This window comes from Phascolarctos cinereus, unplaced genomic scaffold (assembly GCF_003287225.1).
Source record: "Phascolarctos cinereus isolate Bilbo 61053 unplaced genomic scaffold, phaCin_HiC Scaffold_5;HRSCAF=322, whole genome shotgun sequence".
NCBI classification, from domain to species: domain Eukaryota; kingdom Metazoa; phylum Chordata; class Mammalia; order Diprotodontia; family Phascolarctidae; genus Phascolarctos; species Phascolarctos cinereus.
The window spans coordinates 49,677,472-49,700,232 of record NW_027555958.1 but is presented as its reverse complement, the minus strand read 5'-3'; the positions used below and the strand labels follow the sequence as shown (position 1 = coordinate 49,700,232).

The 22,761-nt window shown below is 38.9% G+C and overlaps 1 protein-coding gene across 1 annotated transcript in view; it reads left to right on the top strand.

Moving 5' to 3' along the window:
* The window catches only part of MAN1A2 (mannosidase alpha class 1A member 2), a 229,954-nt gene that overhangs the window by 199,227 nt on the left and 7,966 nt on the right, over positions 1 to 22,761 (top strand). The window contains exons 9-11 of the mRNA XM_021002903.2: positions 1,472 to 1,587; positions 9,922 to 10,141; positions 19,515 to 19,687. Coding sequence (XP_020858562.1) covers positions 1,472 to 1,587; positions 9,922 to 10,141; positions 19,515 to 19,687 — 509 coding nt within the window. The remainder of the gene's footprint in view (positions 1 to 1,471; positions 1,588 to 9,921; positions 10,142 to 19,514; positions 19,688 to 22,761) is intronic.

Here is a 22,761-nt window from a genome sequence, read left to right as displayed (position 1 = left end):
AGAGGGAGAGGGTATCCTAGCCAGAGGAAATGCCCAGAGCTGAGAGACGGAGTGTCTCGTTCTTGGAACAGCCAGGAGGCCATTGTCATTGGATCGAAGAGTACATGTAAAGAAGTGAGCTGTAAGAAGACTAGAAAGGTAGGAGAGGCGAGGCTATGAAGGGCTTTGAATGCAAACAGCACTGCATATTTGCTTCTGGAGGCAACAGGGAGCCACTGGAGTTTATTGAGTAGGGGAATGACGAGATTGGACCTATCGCTTAGGGACTCAGGGGTGGGGGTGGTGTGGATTAGAGTGGGGAAAGAAGCCTCAGGGGAGAGATGAGCATGTTTGTAGTCAGCAGGGAGTGAGCCGGTAGAGAGGAGAAGACTGAAAATACTTAAGGAGTGAGGCTAACAGAAAGGGCAGTCTATTGGAGGAGACAGGGTGGAGTGGTATCACTTGAGCAAGTAGAATGGTTGTCCTTGGTAAAGAGCAAGGCCACTTCATCATGGGAAACAGAAATGAAAGAAGAGAAAACACCTTTCTGGGTTTTGATGTTCTCATGTGCTTTAACTCCAGCCCTCATAGGCATGCTGTACTCTTCATATGTCTAGATTCACTTGCGCTCCATTCCCCAGAACTGAAACCAGATTTTCAGGCCTGAATATTCTTAAACATTTTTCTAGCTTTTGTGTAATTTAGAGGGTAAGGAAATCTCCTGGTATAGCAGGCTTAAGAAAGTCCTGGAGAGGAATAGAGAGGAAAGAATTTCCTTCACAATTATGGGTAATTATTTATTTTACCTTAAGAATGAGCAGATTGAATTTTTGGGGGATATGAGATTTATTTAGAACCTAGGTCTAATAGTCTTGATTTATCCATAATATTAAATTCATAGATAGATAAACAGGAAACAGCAGACAGGAAAAAAGAAAGCCTATTCTATTGATAAAGATTAGATTTTAAAGGAATTCTTAGCCTTTCTGTGGTGTGTGTGTATGTGTGTGTGGTGATGATGATGATGATTTCTTCAGTTTCCTATGGCACAAATATCACTCCACAGGTAAAAATACATTTGTACTAAGAAAATGAACTCTTTACGGTTATTGGCATTAGTAGATCCAGTTATTGAGGTAGTTATATTCCTTCTATTAAGTTTCCTTTTCAGACTGTGAGATGATTATTTTAATTTTTATGGAATGGAACAACAATAGATTTTAGAGACCATAACCATATGACTATGCCTCCAGTGATATAGGAAAAGGATTTTTGTACATGTAAGTAGAGAGAGTATGTATATAGAACTGACAGATAGCCTAGAAAATTTGTTTGTAATATGAAATCAGTGTTAAATGTTGGTAGTGCTGTAGAGAAAAATAATGTAGTATTTTGGTTGGTCCTTGATAAATGTAAACAATAAATGTAAAATTCTACTCTTATTTCCTCTTTTGTTCCAACCTCAACTTCCTTTTTTCTTTTTTTGTTACAGATCACACATCAGTTGGTGGGCTAGGAGACAGTTTTTACGAATACTTACTGAAAGCATGGTTGATGTCAGATAAAACAGACATTGAGGCAAGGAAGATGTATGACGATGCAATTGAGGTGATTATGACCACTGTCTTTACCTTTATACCAAACTAAAATAATACCACTTTTTAATAAGACATGTCCTTCCTCCCTCCCTCCCTCCCTCCCTCCCTCCCTCCCTCCCTCCCTCCCTCCCTCCCTCCCTCCCTCCCTCCTTCCCTTCCTTCCTTCCTTCCTTCCTTCCTTCCTTCCTTCCTTCCTTCCTTCCTTCCTTCCTTCCCTCCCTCCCTCCCTCCCTCCCTCCCTCCCTCCCTCCCTCCCTCCCTCCCATGTCCTTTATAGTTTGAGTATTTATAATATTCAGAATAGCTTGGTTGTTCACAGTTATTCTTTGAACAATATTGCTGTAGTGTATACAGTGTTCTCTTGGTTCTCCTCATTTCACTTTTTATTGTTTTATGCAAGTTTTTCCATGTTTTTCTAAAATCAGCCTGCTCATCATTTCTTATAGCACAGTAATATTCCATCACAGTCATATTCTACAACTTATTCAGCTGTTCTCCAGTTGATGGTACTCCCTTAGTTTCCAGTTCTTTGCCATCACAAAGAGAGCTGCTCTAAATATTTTAGAACACATAGGTTCTTTTCATTTTTCCCGATCACTTTAATAGTGGTATTACTGGGGCAGCTACGTGGTGCAGTGGATAGAGCACTGGCCCTGGAATCAGGAGGACCTGAGTTCAAATTCGGCCTCAGACTCATAATATTTCCTAGCTGTGTGTGACTCTGGACAAGTCACTTAACCCCAATTGCCTACCCCCCCCCATAGTGGTATTACTTGGTCAGAGATTATACACAGTTTTATAACTCTTTGGGCATTATTCCAGATTGTTCTCCAAAATGGTTGGATCAGTTCACAGTTCCACCGAGAGTGTATTAGTGTCCCAATTTTTCTACATCCCCTCCAACATTTGTCATTTTCCCTTTTTCATCATTTTAGCCAATCTGATAGGTGTGAGTTGATAATTCCCAAGTTGTTTTAATTTGCAATTCTCTAATCAGTAACGACTTAGAGCATTTTTTCATATGACTATAGATAGCTTTGATTTCTTCATCAAAAAACAGCCTGTTGATATCCTTTGACCATTTATAAATTGGGGAATGACTCATACATATTCTTATAAATTTGACTAAGTTCTGTATGTATTTGAGATATGAGACCTTTATCTGAGAGACTATGAAAATTTCCCCCCAGTTTTCTACTTTCCTTCTAATCTTGGATTCATTGGCTTTATTTGTACAAAACCGTTTAAATTCAGTGTAATCAAAATTATCAATTCCATATTTCACAATGCTCTCTATCTCTTGTTTATTCATAAATTCTTCTTCTGTCCACAGGTCTGATAGGTGATATGTTCCATGTCTTCTAGTTTCCTCCTTTTCTTTATAGCTCAGTAATGTATCCATTTTGACCTTATCTTGGTAAATGGTGTAAGACGGTAATATTGTGAAGAGACAGTCACAACTTCACAAAGCATGAACGCTAGGGTTATTATAAGACAAATGAACATGCTTGTGGAACCCGTAGAGTTCACCATCCACACCGCAGTTGGCGTGTTTATAACATTACAGCAAAGGAAGAAGGAAGAAACCAATCTCCACCTAAAGGGGTGGCGTGGCATGGGAGGGGGAAAGATACAGCAAAGATGGGAAAAGGACAAAACCCCTGTGGAGCAGGGCGATGAGTGATGAGCGAGGTGATGCAGAAGTCGCATTCTTTTACCTAGAGAACCAATGGTCTGCTTATTTACAAGGGTCCCATCACCTCAGTCTAATGTAGACTGACTGCTGTCTGTGTTGACTCCCAGGGATTCAAACAACAAATTATGTCAGCTCAGGGTGGGACCTCATACTTGACACATTCAAGGCCTCCTGTATGCTCTGGGTCCAGAGTTTCTGGAAAACATGGCAACAGAAAAAGACAAGTTCAGGGGACCCCTTAACATTCCTTTTTAACAATCCATACCCATTTTCTGCCAGACTGTTTTCCTGACAATTTTTACCAAATAGTTTATTCTTAACTTGAAATCTTAAATCTTTACATTTGTTAAACACAGGGTTCCTATAATCATTTACTACTGTGTATTATATAAATACGACATTTTCAGTAGCCAGGAGGGTACAGTTCTGGCTGTTTTATATGCTACTGTGTGAATGGACTTGCATAGGATCATTTGTAGATAGATTCATAGCATCTCTCCTCTGCAGATTAGGATGTTAAAGCAGAGCTTCTTAACTGAGATCCCACAGAGCGATTTCAGGGTGTTTGTACACCTTTTAAAAAAGTGTTTTAATAAACTATATTTCATTTTAATTGATTTTCTTTGTAATCTTATGCATTTTGTTTTGTGCATTTAAAAACATTTTTCTGAGAGTCCATGCCACAAAGAAGATTCAGACCAGGTATTTTCGGGGTTTTTTGCTGCGTAATCAGTGCTCTGTGTACAAGGAGCACACAATTAAAATTGCTGCTTGACCAAACAGGAGTAGTGTTTCAAAGCAAGTTTTTAAGCATGTACTTACTTAAGATTTTTTTTTTTACTTTGTATTCCCTTATTATTATTATTATTTAATCTTCAGCACTTAGATAACTCCATTATTTCATATAGGAATATATCTACACCGTTACAGATCACAGTCCCCTGGTGGGCAATCTTCGTGAGCTGCTGCTGCCAAAATAAGAATTCATCATCACCTCATAGTTGATGGGGAGCCTTTCTAGTCTCATCTAGGCTGATGACAGACATGCTCTGCTTCTGGGCTCACACATAAGACCTTCTTGGATCACTTGTGCCTGTCATACATGTCAGCCTTTGCTGGCATTAGGCTAGAGGCTCCGCACTTGCCTCCGAGACGTGATGGGGTTCCTGGCTAGGGACAGTTTTTCATGGAAGATCAATCTAGCCGTCTTTGTTCAGTAGTGAACATGACCAGTGGCTTATCTGTAAAAACAGTATGGAATGTGTTAGAGAGTTAGAAGTGTCCTCAGATCCCTGATGCGAGCGCCCAGACCTGAGAAGTGAGTGCGCACTTTCATAGATGATTTCCCTATTCTTAACAATTTTTGTCAATTAGTGTGTCTTTTATTATTCTCTGCTTGCTTGTATTTACATTTCTTCTTTCTTGAGAAATTTTCCATACCTATTTTGTAGAGCCTCAAAGATGTACAAAATCTTAGAGATAATATTGGCTGATTTTTTTTAACCTGCCTCCCCCCATAATTTCTAGTTGAAGGGAGAACAGAGTGAGATATTTTCTTGAAGACCTACAGTGTGAATCTTCTGACCTGAAACGAGACAGTTAAACAGCCCTTGCCATGCACAAGTTCATTGCTCCCATATTCTCAGAAGATCTGGTGTCATAGAAAGAGTCCCAGAGTTAGAGCTGACAGATTTCTGCTGACCTCCGAGATCTGTCCTCACCCTCTAGCTGAATCGGGTAATGGCACAGGGTTGGAAATTTATGAAAATTTTTATGTTGTGTTTTTTTTTTTAAATATTCCTCAACTTCTTAAGGACCCCCACCCCTACCACCCCAAAAAGGCAAAAAGGGTCCTTTGAATTCCAGCGACCAGGCCAGGCCCAGCTGCAAAGATATGATGCCAGTTTTCATCCAAGTAGTGATGTAACTAACAGTGAGCTCAGTGTGGCGTTATGCAGATGCGTAACTGGGGAGAAGCTTCTGTACTTTCTAGAGGTGGAGTGAAGAGCTACAGAAGGAACTTCAGGAATCATGGAATAAGTTCTCCTTGTATAGTGGTGGAGTGATCCTAGCCTAGTCCATGATCTTTTTGAAGATATTCCATCTAGTAATGGAAAGATACAAATTAAGTTGTTAAAGTCTATATTTGTATTGCAGTAAGATTTACAGCAACAAGAAATCTGGAGCCATAGCACTGGCACTCATCCTCAGCTGTCCAGCTCCACATTGTTCCCATGACATTGGTTCTCTGCAAAAGTGAAGCAGTGGTGATCACCTCCCAGAATGGTGATTGATTGTGCTCCTTCCCTTAGTGAACTGTAATATCCTGGTGTCTTCAGACATCAAGGCCAAGTGCTGCCTTCTGATCCTCCAATTCATTAGTGTTCTCTTCCCCCTCCAATTTTTTTTATTTACTCATCTTTGTGTATGTATTTTTATATGTATATATATATATCGTTACCCTGAAGTCACTATAATTTCCTTGAGTTTGTTGTTTTTGTCCTTGTAACCTCAGTCCCTTGCACATAATGGACACTCTGCTCTCACCTCCACCTCATAGAATTCATTTTTTTGCGTTTCACACTAAAAAAAGTTTTTGAAGATTAATTAATTAATTAAATTTTCGTTTTCAACATTCACATCCACAAGATTTTGAGTTCCAGATTTTCTGCCCATCTTGCCCTAAGATGGCATGCATTCTGAAAACCACTTCTCCTAATCTGCCCTCCCTTCTATCACCACCCCCCATCTTCTCTTATTCCCTTCCTCTTCTATTTTCCTGTAGGACAGGATAGATTTCTGTACCCCATTTCCTGTGTGTCTTATTTCCCAGTTGCACGTAAAAATAATTTTTAACGTTTGTTTTTTAAAACTTTGGGTTCTAAATTTTCTCCCTCCCTCCCTACCCACCCTCATTGAGAAGGCAAACACCTGGATGTAGGTTATATTTGTATAGTCATGCTGTGGAAAATAAACTATATTTCCCTCCCCCCCCCACCCCCACCCCCATTTATTTTATTCTCTCCTGTGACCCTGTCCTTCCTCAAAAGTGTTTGCTTCTGATTATTCCCTCCCCCAATCTGCCCTCTCCTCTGTCATCCCCCCTGCTCTTTTATCCCCTTCTCCCCTATTTTCCTGCAGGGTAAGACAGATTTCCATACCCAGTTGAGTATGTATGATATTCCCTCCTTCAGCCAAATTCGATGAGAATAAGATTCACTCATTCCCTCTCACCTTCCCCCGTTTCCCCTCCACTGTAAAAAGCCATTTCTTGTCTGTTTTATGTGAGATAATTTACCCCATTCTACCTCTCCCTTTCTCCTTCTCCCAGTATGATCCTCTCTCACCCCTTAATTTTATTTTCCAGATATCACCCATTCATCTTCAACTCACCCTGTGCCCTCTATCTATCAGTCTGTCTATTCATGTAATTTTTTTTCCCCCTCCACCTACCCTAATACTGACAAAGGTCTCATGAAGTACAAATATCATCTTTCCATGTAGGAATGTAAACAGTTCAACCTTAATAAGTCCCTTATGATTTCTCTTTCCTATTTACCTCTTCAGGCTTCTCTTGAGTCTTGTATTTGAAAGTCAAATTTTCTATTCAGCTCTGGTCTTTTCATCAAGAGTGCTTGAAAATCCTCTGTTTCACTGAATGTCCATTTTTTCCCCTGAAGGACTTAGTTGTGCTGGGTAGGTGATTCTTAGTTATAATCCTATCTCCTTTGCCTTCTGGAATATCATATTCCAAGCCCTGTGGTCCCTTAATGTAGAAGCAGCTAAGTGCTGTGTTATCCTGATTGTGTTTCCACAGTACTTGAATTGTTTCTTTCTGGCTGCTTGCACTATTTTCTCCTTGACCTGGGAACTCTGAAATTTGGCTACAATATTCCTAGGAGTTTTCCTTTGGGGATCTCTTTCAGGAGGTGATCAGTGGATTCTTTCAATTTCTATTTTACCCTCTGGTTCTAGAATATCAGGGCAGTTTTCTTTGATAATTTCTTGAAAGATGATGTCTGGGCTCTTTTTTTTGGTCATGGCTTTCAGGTAGTCCAATAATTTTTAAATTCTCTCTCCTGGATCTGTTTTCCAGGTCGGTTGTTTTTCCAGTGAGATATTTCACATTGTCTTCTATTTTTTCTTTCTTTTGGTTTTGTTTTACAATGACTTGATTTCTCATAAAGTCACTAGCTTCCAATTGCTCCATTCTAATTTTTAAGGAGGTATTTTTTTCAGTGAGCTTTTGGACTTTCTTTTCCATTTGGTCGATTCTGCTTTTTAAGGCATTCTTCTCCTCATTGGCTTTTTGGACCTGTTTTGCTATTTGGGTTAGGCTATTTTTTAAGGTGTTATTTTCTTCAGTATTTTTTTGGGTCTCCTTTAGAAAGCTGTTGACTTGTTTTTCATGATTTTCTTGCATCATTTTCATTTCTCTTCCCAATTTTTCTTCTGCTTCTCTTACTTGCTTCTCAAAAACCTTTTTGAGCTCTTTCATGGCCTGGGACTGATTCATATTTTTCTTGGAGGCTTTGGATGTAGGAACTTTGACTTTGTTGTCTTCTTCTGGTTGTATGTTTTGGTCTTCTTTGTCACCAAAGAAAGATTCTATGGTCTGACTTTTTTTGCACATTTTGATCATGATCCCAGCCAATTACTTGAGTTTTAAACTCTTTGTTAAGGTAAGGGTCTGCTTCCAGTGTGGAGAATGTACTGTCCCAGGCTTCAGGGATTTTGTGCAGCCGTTTTCAGAGATATTTCTAGGGACCTGTAAGTTTTCAGTTCTTCCAAGGTAGTATGATCAAGGTCGAGGTGTTTGCTCCATTCCTGGCCTGTGCTCTGGTCTGTGAGTGGCCACAAGCACTCTTTTCGGCCTTGGAACTGTGTGGAGGATTCTCTCTGCACTACCACTACAAGCTCCACCACACCAGCGCTTCTTCTTGCCCCAGGATTGCCACCCAGAACTGCGACCTAGATCCAAGCACAGGCAAAGCAATAGAATCCTGCCTTAGCACCAGCAAAGAGATCCTTGTAATCTCCCTCAGTCTGTGGGTGGGAAGCTCTGAAGGTAGCTGCTGCCCCAGGGCCAGGACCTAGGTTTCTCTCTCACACAGACTTTTCCTACTGACCTTCTAATTTAATTTGTCTTTGGCGTTTATGGGTTGAGAAGTCTGGAAACCACCACAGCTGCCTGTGATTCAGCCCTCTGAGGCCTGTTTTGCCCGCGCACTCAAGCTGGATTGCATTTTTCTCCCAGCCCAGTGCAATAGACCTTTCTAATCAACCATCCAGGTTGTCTTGGACTGGACATTTGTTTTACTCTGTCTTTTTGTGGTTCTGCTGCTCTAGAATTTGTTGAGAGGCATTTTGTACGGGTATTTGGAGGGCTTTGGGGGAGATCTTGAGCAAGTCACTGCTTTTACTCTGCCATCTTGGCGGCACTTCCTCACCCCACAACATGCACACACATAGAATTCGTTAAAAGCCCAGCTTCTGCTAATGCAGAAACTACACTTAATTGTAATGGATTGTTTTTTTCTTGTTATCACAATGAGTGGGAGAACAGAGAGGATTTGGAACTAGGGGGAAAAACAGAATAGAAAATTCTGTTTTAAAAAAAGGAATAAAATTTTAAAAATAAGAAAGTATAGCTTAAGTACCATCAGACCTTTCCCGATTACTGCCTAGTTATTAGTATATACTTTATTTTTCACCTATGTGGGCATATGTTGTATTGTCCTGTTCCTTCAGTGTATGAACTAATTTTTTAAAATTATGCTTTATTTTCAGGTAAACATTCTGTACCTCCTTCCTCTCTCTCCCCAGTCTCTTTATCCCCATTGAAAAAGCAGGAAAAACAAAAACTCTGTTAGAAATGGGTGTCATTTGTATGTAGTTTTTATCTTTGTGCCACCCCCCCACCTGTAAGCATCTTTATTTAAAATGTCTTCTAGAGTAATTCATCATCTGCTCTTACCTCACTCAGTCCTATACAACTAGGTATCTGACCCCATCACTGTTGAAATTGCTCTCTTGAAGATAATCATAGATTTCCTAATTGCCCTTTTTTAAGTCCTTGTCTTGTTTTACTTGTCTGTACCATTGTCGCTTCTCTCCTGGATTACTTGAGTCGTCTGTGCTTCCTTCATTGATCCTTTGTTCTCTTCTGAACTCTTTAATGTAAGTGTTCCTGTTAGGGGAACAAGATCATAGATTCCAAACTGCAGGTGACCTTCGAGTTCATCTAGTTCAAGCCTCTCATTTTGTAGAAGAGGAACTAAGACCCAGACACCAGAGGAGAGTTGTTCGAGGTTCTTTGGACAAAGAACAGAGCCGAGATCTGACCCTGGCTCGTCTGACTCTAAATCCAGCTCTCTTTTCACACATTCTGACTGCAGTCTCCCTTTTCTCCATCTTCTCCCTTGCTGTTCTCATGTGGTTCCATAGCTTTAGCTATCCCCTTTACACATCTGATTCTCAAATGATTCTGTACATTTGATGAGCACAGGAATTGCCTTATCTGGCCGTGATATTTCCCCTAGCGGATAGCATATGAACATGAGTTATTGCCATTATTATTGTCTTATGTATAGAATTGGCTTGAGCACCAGTACATTTTTAGAATCTCAAAAATTATTCATTTTACAGGCCATAGAAAAACATCTTATTAGAACATCCAATGGGGGTCTAACATTTATTGGAGAATGGAAGAATGGACACTTGGAAAGGAAAATGGGTCATTTGACCTGTTTTGCTGGAGGAATGTTTGCTTTGGGAGCAGATGGTTCCAGAAAGGATAAAGCTGGGCATTATTTACAACTTGGAGCGGAAATTGCACATACATGTCATGAGTCATATGACAGAACGGGTAAGAAATTTGACTAACTTGGTTATTTACTATATAATATTCTTTATAATCATGGTATGCCCAGGAAAGCTAACTATATACCCCAAAACTACCAGGAATACAATTATACTTTATTTTTCAAATACCAATATTCTGAAGTTTTGGTTCTGCTTCATGTTTTTATAGTTGCTGCTTTTGGGACTGGGACTTCATGAGGAGTTAGTTTTGAATCTTTTCTATATGTAAAGTGTTTATTACTTTTATAAATCGGTTTGCCTTTTTTGAGGGAATAGGCAGTGGTGTTAAGTGACTTGCCCAGGGTCACACAGCTAGTAAGTGGCAAGTGTCTGAGGCCAGATTTGAACTCAGGTCCTCCTGATTCCAGGGCTGGTGCTCTATCCACTGTGCCACCTAGCTACCCCGTGTAATTCAATTTCCAAAAAATGAATCATTATATAATAGGATAACAGCCTATAGCTCAGTTACTTTTTTAAAAGTCTGGTCATTGATTCCACCCTAATTAATACATCTGATTCTTAGTTATTCATGTGAACACAAATAAGAGAATGGTCAGAAAGTGTATTTGAGGAGGTATACATAGCATAGTTCATCCGAATCTGAACCTAGGTTATTTGAATCATCTTAAAATCCGAACACTGTCATTAGTTTTAACTTCTTCCTCCACAAAACCAAACGTGGATAAATATCAAAACCAGTTTAACATTAATTTCCTCACTTGGCCTTTGTCCATTTCTTAGAGCAAGTAGTAATAAACAATGAACTACTCAGAAGATAGCAAGAAACAAGGGTCCTGAATCATCCATCCCTGGTAATTGTGTTGATTGTTTTTTGGTTAATCCACTGATTGCTTTCTGTCATTGCTAGTTCCTTTGACTAAAATGAAAGTACCCACTTGGGATGTAACTGGAGGCCACTGTACCTTAAGTTTTGGCTGGCTCTTATCACACCTTGGACAAATCACTTAATCTCTCTGCATCCTATTTGCTCATCTTTAAAGTGGTAGAATTTGATTAGATAATGAATTAGCAGTTATAAGATACCAGTGGTTTGTTAGGTACTGGGTCAGGCACTGGATCTATGAGATTTCCTTCTAGCCCTTGGAATGACGTCCAAGGCTTGCACTTTGTTTTTACCTTTCCTTGTGTCCTGGAGCTCAGTGCAGTGCTCAGGACATAGCATTGTGGGACAGAAGCACTGAAGGAGTGCGTGCTGACTGGCTGAGGTGGAAATTTTCTGAGTCATTTCGGCAAAACACTTTCATGACAATTCAGTCAGTGGAGTAATGTGATAATGAAGGCATTAAAAAGCAGTGGCTAGTAATTTCTGTTCGAGAATTTCATAAATTCATGTTTTGTGATTGCTTTTGAGACACAAACATGGAAGAAATATGATTTTATTTAATCCTAGTGATTTTTATAAAATATAGTTGGAATAACCAGTCAGCCTCATATTTTAAGAATACTTAATAAAGTATACTTTGAATAACCAGTTTGCCTCATATTTCAAGGTTACGGCTAAAGCCCTTTATTTATGATAAAGTGTTAAAACTCGTGAAGAAATTTCCTTCAAATTATCTCTTATAACTAAATCACAAACTCTATTTTAGACAAAATACCACCAAAGTGAAAGAAACTAGGATCCTGCTGAGATGTTACTGTACTGTGTGTTTTCAGATGTTGTTATCATACTATGTAAATAAGTTATAAAAATTGTGATTGGCTTGGTTTTGAAACATCGGTAACCTAGCCATATGTTTACGAGCTGGATGTCCGTTTCTATTTCATTTGCATATGGTTCAATTCCCCTTATCAAAAAACATCAATGTAATATATGAAGTAACAGTTCACGTGCCTGTTTTCAAACTTTAATATAACAGTTAGCTTATTGATAACCATTATTATAAAATTACATTACTGCCTTTTGTATTTGATAGTGACAGTTCTGGTTGTGATTACTGTTTGTCTTTGTAAGTATAGATTGATGCAAAAACCCTTCTTTACGCTGTGCATAAATGATTATTGTTATTTAATTTGTAGCTGTTATCCGCATGACTTGTCATTGTTAGATACCCCTTTTTTATTGACAGTTCTGGTTGTGATTACTGTTTGTCTTTGTAAGTATAGATTGATGCAAAAACCCTTCTTTACGCTGTGCATAAATAATTATTGTTATTTAATTTGTAGCTGTTATCCGCATGACTTGTCATTTTTAGATACCCCTTTTTTATTTTCTGGCCGTTTCTTTAATCTTTAACCCCAAACTTTTGATCAAATAGAGTTGCCTTTATTTTGATTGCTGCACATCATATCCATGACACATTTTTTGAAGATGTGTTTTTGTGCATCCTTAAAATGATTTTTTTGTCCTTTTGTGAAGTTATGACATTTCTGTTCAAACCGCAGTAGCTTCCTGAATATATATTGCTTTAAGCAATTCTCTCTCTCCAGCCCAGCAGAATTGTGTTGGGATAGATATCACTTAGGGTCCTGTAGATTTACAGGGAGAGGTGACTGGAGAGGCTAATTCTAGTCAAGTTCCCTAATTGTCCTGATGAGGGACTGAGCCCCAGAGAGGTTCAGTGATTTGCCCAATTTCTCTCTCTCTCTCTCTCTCTCTCTCTCTCTCTTTGTCTTTCTCCATACACACCACACACACACACACACACACACATGCACACACACAATCAGCAAATCTGAAATTCAAACCTAAATCCTCTAAAGATATTGAACCTATATTGAGACCAAGTCTATTCTAAGACTTCGGTGTTGATGTTCCTGTCTTACTTAATATTAACGGGATTTATGTCGAACGTTGTTGAAACTCTCTGTGGGGCTGACCATGAGGTCTTTGGTAGTAGTTCCAGATATCAAGTTACATAAGAGTTTAGGAAAAGCTCCTCTTTTATATACTTTCAGTGTTTCTGGAAAATTTCTGGGGGAAAAAAAACTCCATTTTCCAGTCTTCCAAAGGATATACTTAAGTTATTCTGGGCTAATGATGGTCTTACAAAAATTGTATGTAGTATTGAAATAAGTGACTTTGTGCTTGACGCCATCAACAAAAATTATTATCCCCCTATAATATAGTATCACAAAAATCACATTTCGTATTATGGAGATGATTCTTGTTCAGGTACCTACAAGTGGACTAAATGACTTCCAATCACGCTTCCAACTCTGCGACTCTGATTTGAATTTTAGTGCTATAAAATTATTATCAGAACCCAAAAGCCTACACTAAGCTAAGGCTATTGATGAATAATTAAGAATAAAAAAAGAATTTTAGCAATTGGAGAAGAAAAAAGTATAATCAAAAAATTGATCAACTGTTACCCAGGGTGGTTGGGATGATACTAAGCAACAATGATGAGCAGGCTGAGCTACTTATTTAACTTTTATTTTGCTTCTGTTTTCTCTGCCAAGGAGAATGAACTTTGGACTGGGAAGGCTAGAACAAAAATAATTAGCAGGGAATTAAAACTGAAGAAAAGTGAGGCGATCAGAGTAGTACCTAGCTGTGCTCACTGATTCCAAGTTTCTTGGGCTAGATGAACTATACCTAGGAACTTGAGTTATCCTATGTGATTGCTTAGCAGTTGTCAGCGATAGGAAAATCATAATACAGAGCTTCATTGCAGGACTGGAAAAGGACAAATATTATGTGGATGCTGAGGAAAAGAAGGGTAATGGATTCTGTAGTCTACAGGCTAGCAAAATAGCCTGATTTCCTGGCAAAATTCTAGATCATATTATAAAAGAGATGGGGTTTAAGCCTCTAGAAAAGGAGGGTTGTTATAACTAAAACCCAGCATGTTTCAGAATCAAGAACAAGTCATGCCAAATTAACCTTTTCTTTCTTTTTTAAAAGGATATCTATTGGTAGAGCATGGAAATTTTACAGACTTAGCATATCTAGATTTCAACAAAGGTTTATTTTTGTGGACAAGGTGGAGAGATGTAAGCCTAGGTCATTGTATAGCTAGTTGGATTTGTCACTGTTCAGTGACTGAACCTCAAAAGTAGTCATTATTATCTTAATATCAAGTTGAATGAGGTCTTTAGTGGGGTTATACCTCCCTACCCCATCCCCACCGCCCAGGTTCTTGCCCTTATGGATTTTTTTTTTTAACCAATATCTTGGTGGCATACAGCTGAATTAAGGCAATGGTATTTTGAAATGGGATTTGTATTTCTGGACCATGCCTTAAAACATAGAAATGGCAAATTCCTATGCAGGGATGGAATGTGTCTAACAAAGGTTAGTAAAAATGTGTTTTTGATGACCTTCAAATCTAATCCAAAATCTTAGTGTAATAAAACCCATGACTGAACTATGGTTCTGGAAGGGCAAAATTAATTCAAAAGAAATAGGATAGATAAAGAAGGGGTAGGAGATAGCATCGTATAGTGAGAAGGTATATACTTGTATGAGGAAATCCAGGAACCAGAGAGGGTAATCATGGTGGAGAGTATTTGTGTGCTGATCAATGGAAGAAGAAGCATAAGATGACTTTGTCATTGGGTCATGTTACAGGCCACCTAGAGAGAGGAAATAAATATGTGGGAGTCAGGAGACAGGTGGCAAGCCAGGCACTGAGGTTTAGTAGAGTAATGATGGGAAACTTCAATTATCTTGACATCTGCTAGAATTCTTTCTCTGCCAAAAAGGAGAGCAGCTATTAATTTCCTGGTTGTTCTTCAGTAATAATCTCATACTTCAAAACATGGAGGAACCGAAAAGAAAAAGTTTTAATCTAGGGCTGATTCTTGTGGTGAACATGCTGGCAGCTGGGAATGGGGACAGAAATGGTAGAGATGCTCTCCACTCAGGTTTGCGATAGAGAATAGAAGAAAAACTAGGCCTAGTCCGACATATTTTGAGGAGGCAGATTTCACAGGGTTCAGAGTGGGATAGGGAGGCTCTAGTAGATTAAAATTCTTCAGGTGAAGTTATTCAGAGAGAGAAGGATAATTTTCAAGAATTAAATTCTTACATGAGAAGTAAAGTATTGAGGAACAGTTACCTAAAGAGACTACCATGCACAGGGAACTCACCAGTCAACATAAATTTTTAAAAAGACCCGCCAAAGATGAAATACTAACAGGATGACGGCAAAAGTGTGGCATGAACCTGTAAGAACGTCTGCAGTTGATGGTTCAGAACGACCTAAGGCTGGTGAGGTGCACCAAAGACAAAAACGGTCAGGGTTCTCAGCTACACTGGAAGATCCACAGGAGGCGGATCAGTTCAAGAGTTGGACCTCTCTTCATGGTGAATGGGATGACAGTAACTATGTCCTTATTTGCTTCTGATTCTGTCTGGCAGAGGAAACAGGAGCAACTTTCTTCACACACATACATCTCACTATACAATGCTGTCTCCTATCCCCTCTTTATCCTGTTTCTTTGAATTGATTTTGCCCTTCTAGAGCCAAAGTCCAGTCATGGATTTCTTTTCACCAAGAATCAGTTACATGTAAGTGTTAGGACCTCTTTGTGTTAAGATTCCAGTTCGTTTTGCTTGTTTCCTATGCTTTTGTGCATTTCTGGATCAACATTTGAGACCATAGGTTTTACTACTAGCTCCTTTTTGGATCCTGTGATTTTTCTGAACAGTTTTTAATTGGAAAGCACAGGACAAAAGTGACTGACCAAGTGGTTAACCAGGATAAGTGAGGAGAGAGTAAGAAAACACCTAGCTACCCTTGGTGTGTTTATCAACTGGTTCAATGAATGGCACCCTCCGGTACGAAAACAATTGGCAGGTGGAGTTACAGAAACACTGTCAGGTATATTTGGAAGATTGTCGAGAAAAGAAGACATACCATGGGAATAGAGGAGGGCAGTTTTTGTCCCAAGTTTCCCAAAATGGGGAGAGAATGCTCTTTTTGAACTACATGCCCATGAGCTTGATTTTAGTTCCTGGCAGAAATTCTAAAATCTATTATTAAATGGTGGCTACTGAGCTTCTAGTAAGGAAAGGGAAGTGATGATCACAAAAAGTAGCCTGATTTCATCAAGAACACTTGATTCCAAAACAATAGGGGAAATGCAAAGTATTTACCAAGTAACTTAGAGTTTTCTTGTGGAAAACCTGGAGAGAGATGGACAAGATGATAACAGAATCAGCAAGATTCAGACGTAAAGTCATGCTGAACGTTCTTGATGAAGATTTGGATCACAGAACAGGCAACGTGCTTGACATGACATTGCTGGTGACATAGAGCTGAGAAGCAGAGCTAACACACTGCAGGACAGGCCAGAACCAAGAAGGGCTGAAGCATCACATTGAATCCAAGAGTAAGGTGATATTCAGTAGGGACAAATGAAAATTACTTCATAATTACAGGATGGGGGAAGGATGGTTAGACAGCACTTCTGAAAAGGCTCTGGGGTGTTAGTGGACTGTAAGCTCAGTGTGAGTCACCAGTGTGGTATTGTAGCCAAAAGTCTTGGACTTCGTTAAGAGACATAACTTCCAGGAATAAAGAGGTGATAGTCCTTTGTACTCTGGCCTATAAAATTGTATCTGTAGTACTATGTTCGTTTCTGGCCCCATTTGAAGAAGGACATGCTATGCCTGTGTTCAGACTCCACAGGTTGGCATTTAAAGCCCATCACCATCTGTCACCAGGCCACCTTTCCGTGCTTATATCATATTGCTCTTTGTTACAGCCTTCCTGGCCTGCTTGCTGTTATGCAGAATAGGCATTCTACTCCAGTGTATACTTTTGTGCAGGCTTTCCTCTTAGAATTCATTCACTTGACTGATCAGTAAACATTTTTTGTTAAGCTCCTGCTATGTGCCAGGCACTGTGCTGGGTGCTAATGATACAAAGACAGAAAAATGACATTGCTCCTGTCTTTGAGAAGCTTGCATTCTTTGATGGGAGATAACATGTATACATATGAATATATAAAATAAATAAAAATGTAATTTGGTGAACTAATAATTTGAGGACTAATAGCCGATAGGAACCTAAAAGACCTCATTTTGATGGTGACCCTTGAGCTGAATGCAAGTTAAGAATTATATACTAGTTAGTTTGCTTTCTAGTTCCTGGAAAGAATTCTAGAACTTGTTATTAAAAGATAGTGATGGGGCAGCTGGGTGGCACAATGGATAGAGCACTGGCTCTGAAGTCAGGAGGACCTGAGTTCAAATCCAGCCTTAGACCAAACACTTGACACTTACTAGCTGTGTGATCCTGGGCCAAGTCACTTACCTCAATTGCCTAAAAACACCCCCCCCCCAAAAAAAAGATAGTGAAGATAGTGATTATTAACCATGGCGTTGTCACCTGACCTACTGATGTAACCTAAGGACCTCTGGGTCTTAGTATTCCTTCTACCCCACCCTCATTCCAGTACCCTTAGGACTTCTGAAATCATCCATCTACCCTGCAAATGAATTTTCTTTTTATGTGTTGCCTTATCCAATTCAAGTATGTACTCGTTAAGAGCAGATTTTTGCTTCTGACTCCAGCACTTAACACCGTGTTTGGCACATACTCAATTTAATAAATGCTTTTTCATTCACTTATTCATTCGGGTTTGTTGAAGGAAATCAGGGATTCTAACACTGACAGTGAGGAAGGACTACATTCTAGGCAGGGAGGTTGGTATACTATAAATGCACAGAGTTAGAGAAGGGAATGCCTTGTCTAAGGAAGAACTAGAAGGCCAATTTGGCTATACTGAAGAATGCTTGAAATAGGAGAATAAAGTATAATCCTAGAAAGGTAGGTTGGAAACAGGTTGTGCGGAACTTCAGATTCCATGCCAAAGATTTGTGTTTTGTTAGTAGTTGGGAACCACTAGTTTCTTGACCAGGAAAGTGACATTGTCAGACCCGGGCCTTAGACATATTATTTCGGTAGATATGTGGGAAATGGATTCAAGAGGAGAGAGACACTTGAGGCAGGAAGACTAATTAGAAGGCTATTGCAGTAGTCCAGATAAGTGGTGCTAAGAATCTGAACCAAGATGGTGGTTGTGACAGTAGATTGAAGGGAATAGATATGATAGATATGGTGGAGGTAGCATTGGCAACTGATTGGCTAATGTGAGTTGACTGAGAAGAGTAACAGTTTCTGCAACACAAATAGGAAGGTTGAGAAGTGGGTTAGATTTGGAGGGAAAGATAATGAGTTGTTTTGCATGTGTTGAGTTTACGATGTCTGAACATTCTGGCTTGACATGTCAGATATGGGGCAAGCACTGTGGAATGATGTAAGCATTAGTAATGTAGATCTGAGTGGCTTCTGCATAGAGATAATGATTTAGACCCATGGAAACCAATTTGATCACCAAAAGAGAGGATGCAGAGACAGAAGAGGATCTTTCTAAAGAAACTACAGCATTCTTTTGCCATTACTTCAGCTGATGTCCTGTCTTTTCTTCCCCTGAGAGGGTATTTCCTGCTATATGTAGGGAAAAGCTCTCATTTGAAGGAAGAAGTGAGAAGTAAATATACTATTTTAACAACTGCTACCTCTGAATACTGTTATTAGAAGTTGCAGATAAAGGTACTTGCAGCTCACATTCATATAGGATCCCAATGGAAGATTGACTTGGGAGATATGGAAAAAGGTTCTTTGTGTCTTCATGCAATTTTCTCTTGCTCAGTAGCTGGCACACTGTTGTTGTCTTAAAAGATGAGAATGTTTCCATTTGTTTAGAAATTGATAACTGGGCAATTTACTGATGAAATTCTTCAAGATAATTTGGACCCTGGCCCAAGCTCCTAAAGATGGTTTAGACTTTCTCTTATGGTAAGCAGATAATTTTTATAGCCTCATTAAAAAACATTTGGTGCCTAAAGGTTTTTAAACTTTTTTATTTCCTTTAAATTTTGTGAAAATACACTGTTTCTTGTAGAAAATTTGCTTTAAATTAAATTTAAGTTCTAAACTCTATAATGTCTCCCAATTCGTATATTAAATGAGAAGCTAAAAATCCTTTTGAGCCTTTTTCTGACTCTTCCCACTTTAAGAAACGAAACTTTTTTTTCTTTTACATAGGATGAATCAGTCTAACATTTTATTTGAGAATAAAATGGAAATGTATTCAATGTATTTATATCTTAGTATTGCATTTTTTTCAAAAAGATCACTGTACTCCTGTCATACAGGTAGATTTACTACTGTGTTGGAATGAATTATTCAAAAGAAACACAATTATATAGTAGGTCCTAAAAAATCGTAGTCCATCTTTAAACTTTAATAGCTGTTGTAAAAAGAGAATGAAAAAATTGATTTGCTTTCTTTTAAAGACACATTTTACCGGGGTCTCCACTTCATATTCAATATCCTTGAAAGGAAAAAAGAGTCCTAACAAAGAATCCTTTGTCTTGTTTATTTGTCTTTTTACAGTGTTAAAACTGGGTCCTGAAGCATTCAAATTTGATGGTGGTGCAGAGGCCGTAGCTGTGCGGCAGAATGAAAAGTATTACATTCTCCGACCAGAAGTAATTGAAACTTACTGGTACATGTGGAGGTTCACTCATGACCCCAAATACAGGCAGTGGGGCTGGGAGGCAACTGAGGTAAGTGAAAAGTCCCTTTAGCTTAGAGGAGTAAAGAAGAAGTGAAGCCCTCCCACAGTAAGCTTTTACTTCATGTTCTCTTTTGAGCATCTGAAGACCTGTTTTCATTTAACAGATGAAGGAACTGATAGACCAGGGTAGTAGAAGTGATTCTCACAGAGATTCCTGTTAGTCTAGTTAGAGAAAGTTGTTGTAATAGATTTAGTTTTTTGGGAGTTGGCCAGCTATAGCAGATTGATAGCAAGCAAGAGGAGGTGGCTGGCCTCCCAGTATGCATTTGCCTTAAGAAAGTGGCTGTCGAGTTCCTATCTCCATTACCTATCCTGGTATCAGATCGTTGCAGCTGACCCTGAATCATACGTCTTTGCTCTGCTCTAGTTCTGACTCTTTCTGGTTGTGCTTATAAGGATACCACTTTTGCCATGTCATCCTCTCAGCTCAACAGCGGTGTCTCCAGTACCAGCGCTGGCTAATTGCAGTCCAGTTATAGTGCTCCCATCTCAAGTGTTCCATTTCTACCCAACCAAGGAAGTCTTGATCTATACCATGGAGCCACCTTAACAAAGAACCATGGCAAGAGATATAGTGACATGCACTATCAGCGTTCTCGTTCTCTCTCTCTCTCCCCCCCCTTTTCCTTTCTCCTTCCCTCCCTCCCTTTCTCTCTCTCTCTCTTTTCCTTCCTCCTTCCCTCCCTCCCTTTCTCTCTCTCTTCCTCTCTCTTTTCCTCTCTCCTATTTTAAAATATAAAATCTCTTATTTTGCGTCACTGTCATTTCCAGTACCCCTCCTCTGTCCCTTAGTATCTGTCTGTCATGACAATGAAGAAAAAAAAGTTCAGCAAAACCCATTAGCCAAGTCCAGTGTTACACGTTTTCTTTGCGTTGTGTTTCCCCCCTTCTGCAGTAAAGGGAGGGAGGTGCGTTTCTTCACCTGTTTCCAGAGCCAGACTTCTCAGTCGTTATTACAATAACACAACAGTTTTGTTTGTCTTGTTCTTTTCTTTTGTGTCTGTGGTTCTCCTAGTTCTAGTCACTTGCTCCTGCAGCAGTTCAGACGAATCTTTCTATTTGTCCCTGAGTTCTTTCCATTCATGCACCATATTCCGTTCACATTTTCATCTGCTATCGTAAAAGTGCTGTTGTGCATAATTTAGTATATATAAACACCCTCCCATCCCTTAGCCCCCAGGTTTGAGCTCCTTGAGTTACATGTCTCACAGTAGGATCTCTGGATCAATATGGACAGTGTCATCATTTTTCTTTTATCTATCATAACTCCAAATTGCTTTCCAGAATGGTTGAACTTCCTAGCTCCAACAACAGTGTATTAATATGTGTGTGATTTCATAGCTCCTCCATCTGATTGATCCCCTGATGATTCTTGTCTTCTGACATTTTTGCCAGTTTGCTGAGTATGAGGTGAAACCTCAGTTGTTATAATGTGTTTTTCTTATTAATTATGATTTACAAAAATTTTTAATTTCATTCTTGCTTTTTTCAGTTCTTTTCAGAATTTTTTGTTCAGATCCTTCAACCATTTATTCACTGGGAAATGGAAATGTCTCTTCATCATGCAGATTTGTGCTAATTCCACATATCTTTTTATCAGATCTCACATATCACACCCTTTTTGCAAACATTGGATACAAAAATTTTTTTCTCAATTGACTTCTCATCCTAGATGCATTGATTTTGTTCATGCAGAAAGATTTTCAATTTCTTGTGATAAAAATTACCTATTTGATCTTTTGTAATTGCTTCTGTTCCTTTTTGTTTAAGAACTCTCCCCAAAACCACAAACTATGAAAAGTCATAGACCTGGTAGTTCTCCTTTTTAATGAAGTGACCTTTAATAGTCATGTTGTGTGTTTGAGTTATATAGTAGTAGTTGAGTTATGTATGTAGTAGAAGATGTAGGCCTAAACCTAATTTAGTCCAACCTGCTTTCCAGCTGGCTGAGTGAAAGCATGATCTGTAGTGGGAGTCAGGAAGGACATGGGTTTGAATCTGTTAACAGTGAATGACTGCTCATGTATATGACTGGGTACAAGCCTCCTTGAGCCGCAGTAAAATAAGGATACTAACACCTATCGTGCTTGCCTCAAAGGGTTATTAAAAAGTTAACAGAGATAATATATGTAAAGGGCATTGCAAATCTTAGGTTAGTATTCAAAGTATAGCTTTATTCTTAGAAAATACATTGCATTCAATTAGATCTATCATTTGTTTAACTACTCAACTTGATTTTACTGGTCTGCTTCTCCTTGTGGAATTAATGTAATCCGAAAGTTAAAAGTTCGTGGATCTCCTTCCTCCTTTCTGTCTATCTACCTAAGACCTCAGCTTATCCATCATCCATTAAAGATATTGGTTACATAGGTGACTAAATTGCTAGCGTAGGTAGTTCCTGTTTTCTTTATACATCTGATTTCTCTAAATACCTGTCTTTTTCCCTAATGAATTGCTCATTAAAATTGAAAGGATTTCATTAAATTGTGTCATTTCAAAGCTGCTTCTTCCCAGAAATGTGCTTCAAAGGTCCGAACTTCTTCCTCTGAACATTTTTAATATTCTTTGAAACAGAATGAAGACTTTTTCAGTACAGGGCTTCCTTACACTGACTATGTTTTCTGCCTCATGAAGTTAGGAAAAAATAACTACTAAGGACGCCTTGTAAGTGAGTCATAATCAGTCTGCGGTTTATTTTAGAGTCATTTGTTGAAGTGAAACTTTAGTTCTTCATAGAGTCAAGCCTCATAAAGCTGAAAATGTGAATGGAATAGCAAAAATGAAGACCTGGGAAATAAAGGTTCTCCAGGCTTCTTCTTTTTCGGTTTCTCTTTCAGTGTAATTTTGTTTCCCTTGTCTGCTAGAAAAGTACAGCCAAGTCCCCTGGAAGTCCTCTCTTCTCTTCCCCTTCCCCAGGATAATTCTTATTAAAGTTGCATTAGGGACCAAGTGACCTCAGTTCTTAGTCTTGGTGCCCCCTTGGGGTCGGTACATGTTGGTATGTAAAATAAAGCTAATTATAAATCAAATTCAGTGATTTAGAATCTGATCATTTCACAAGAT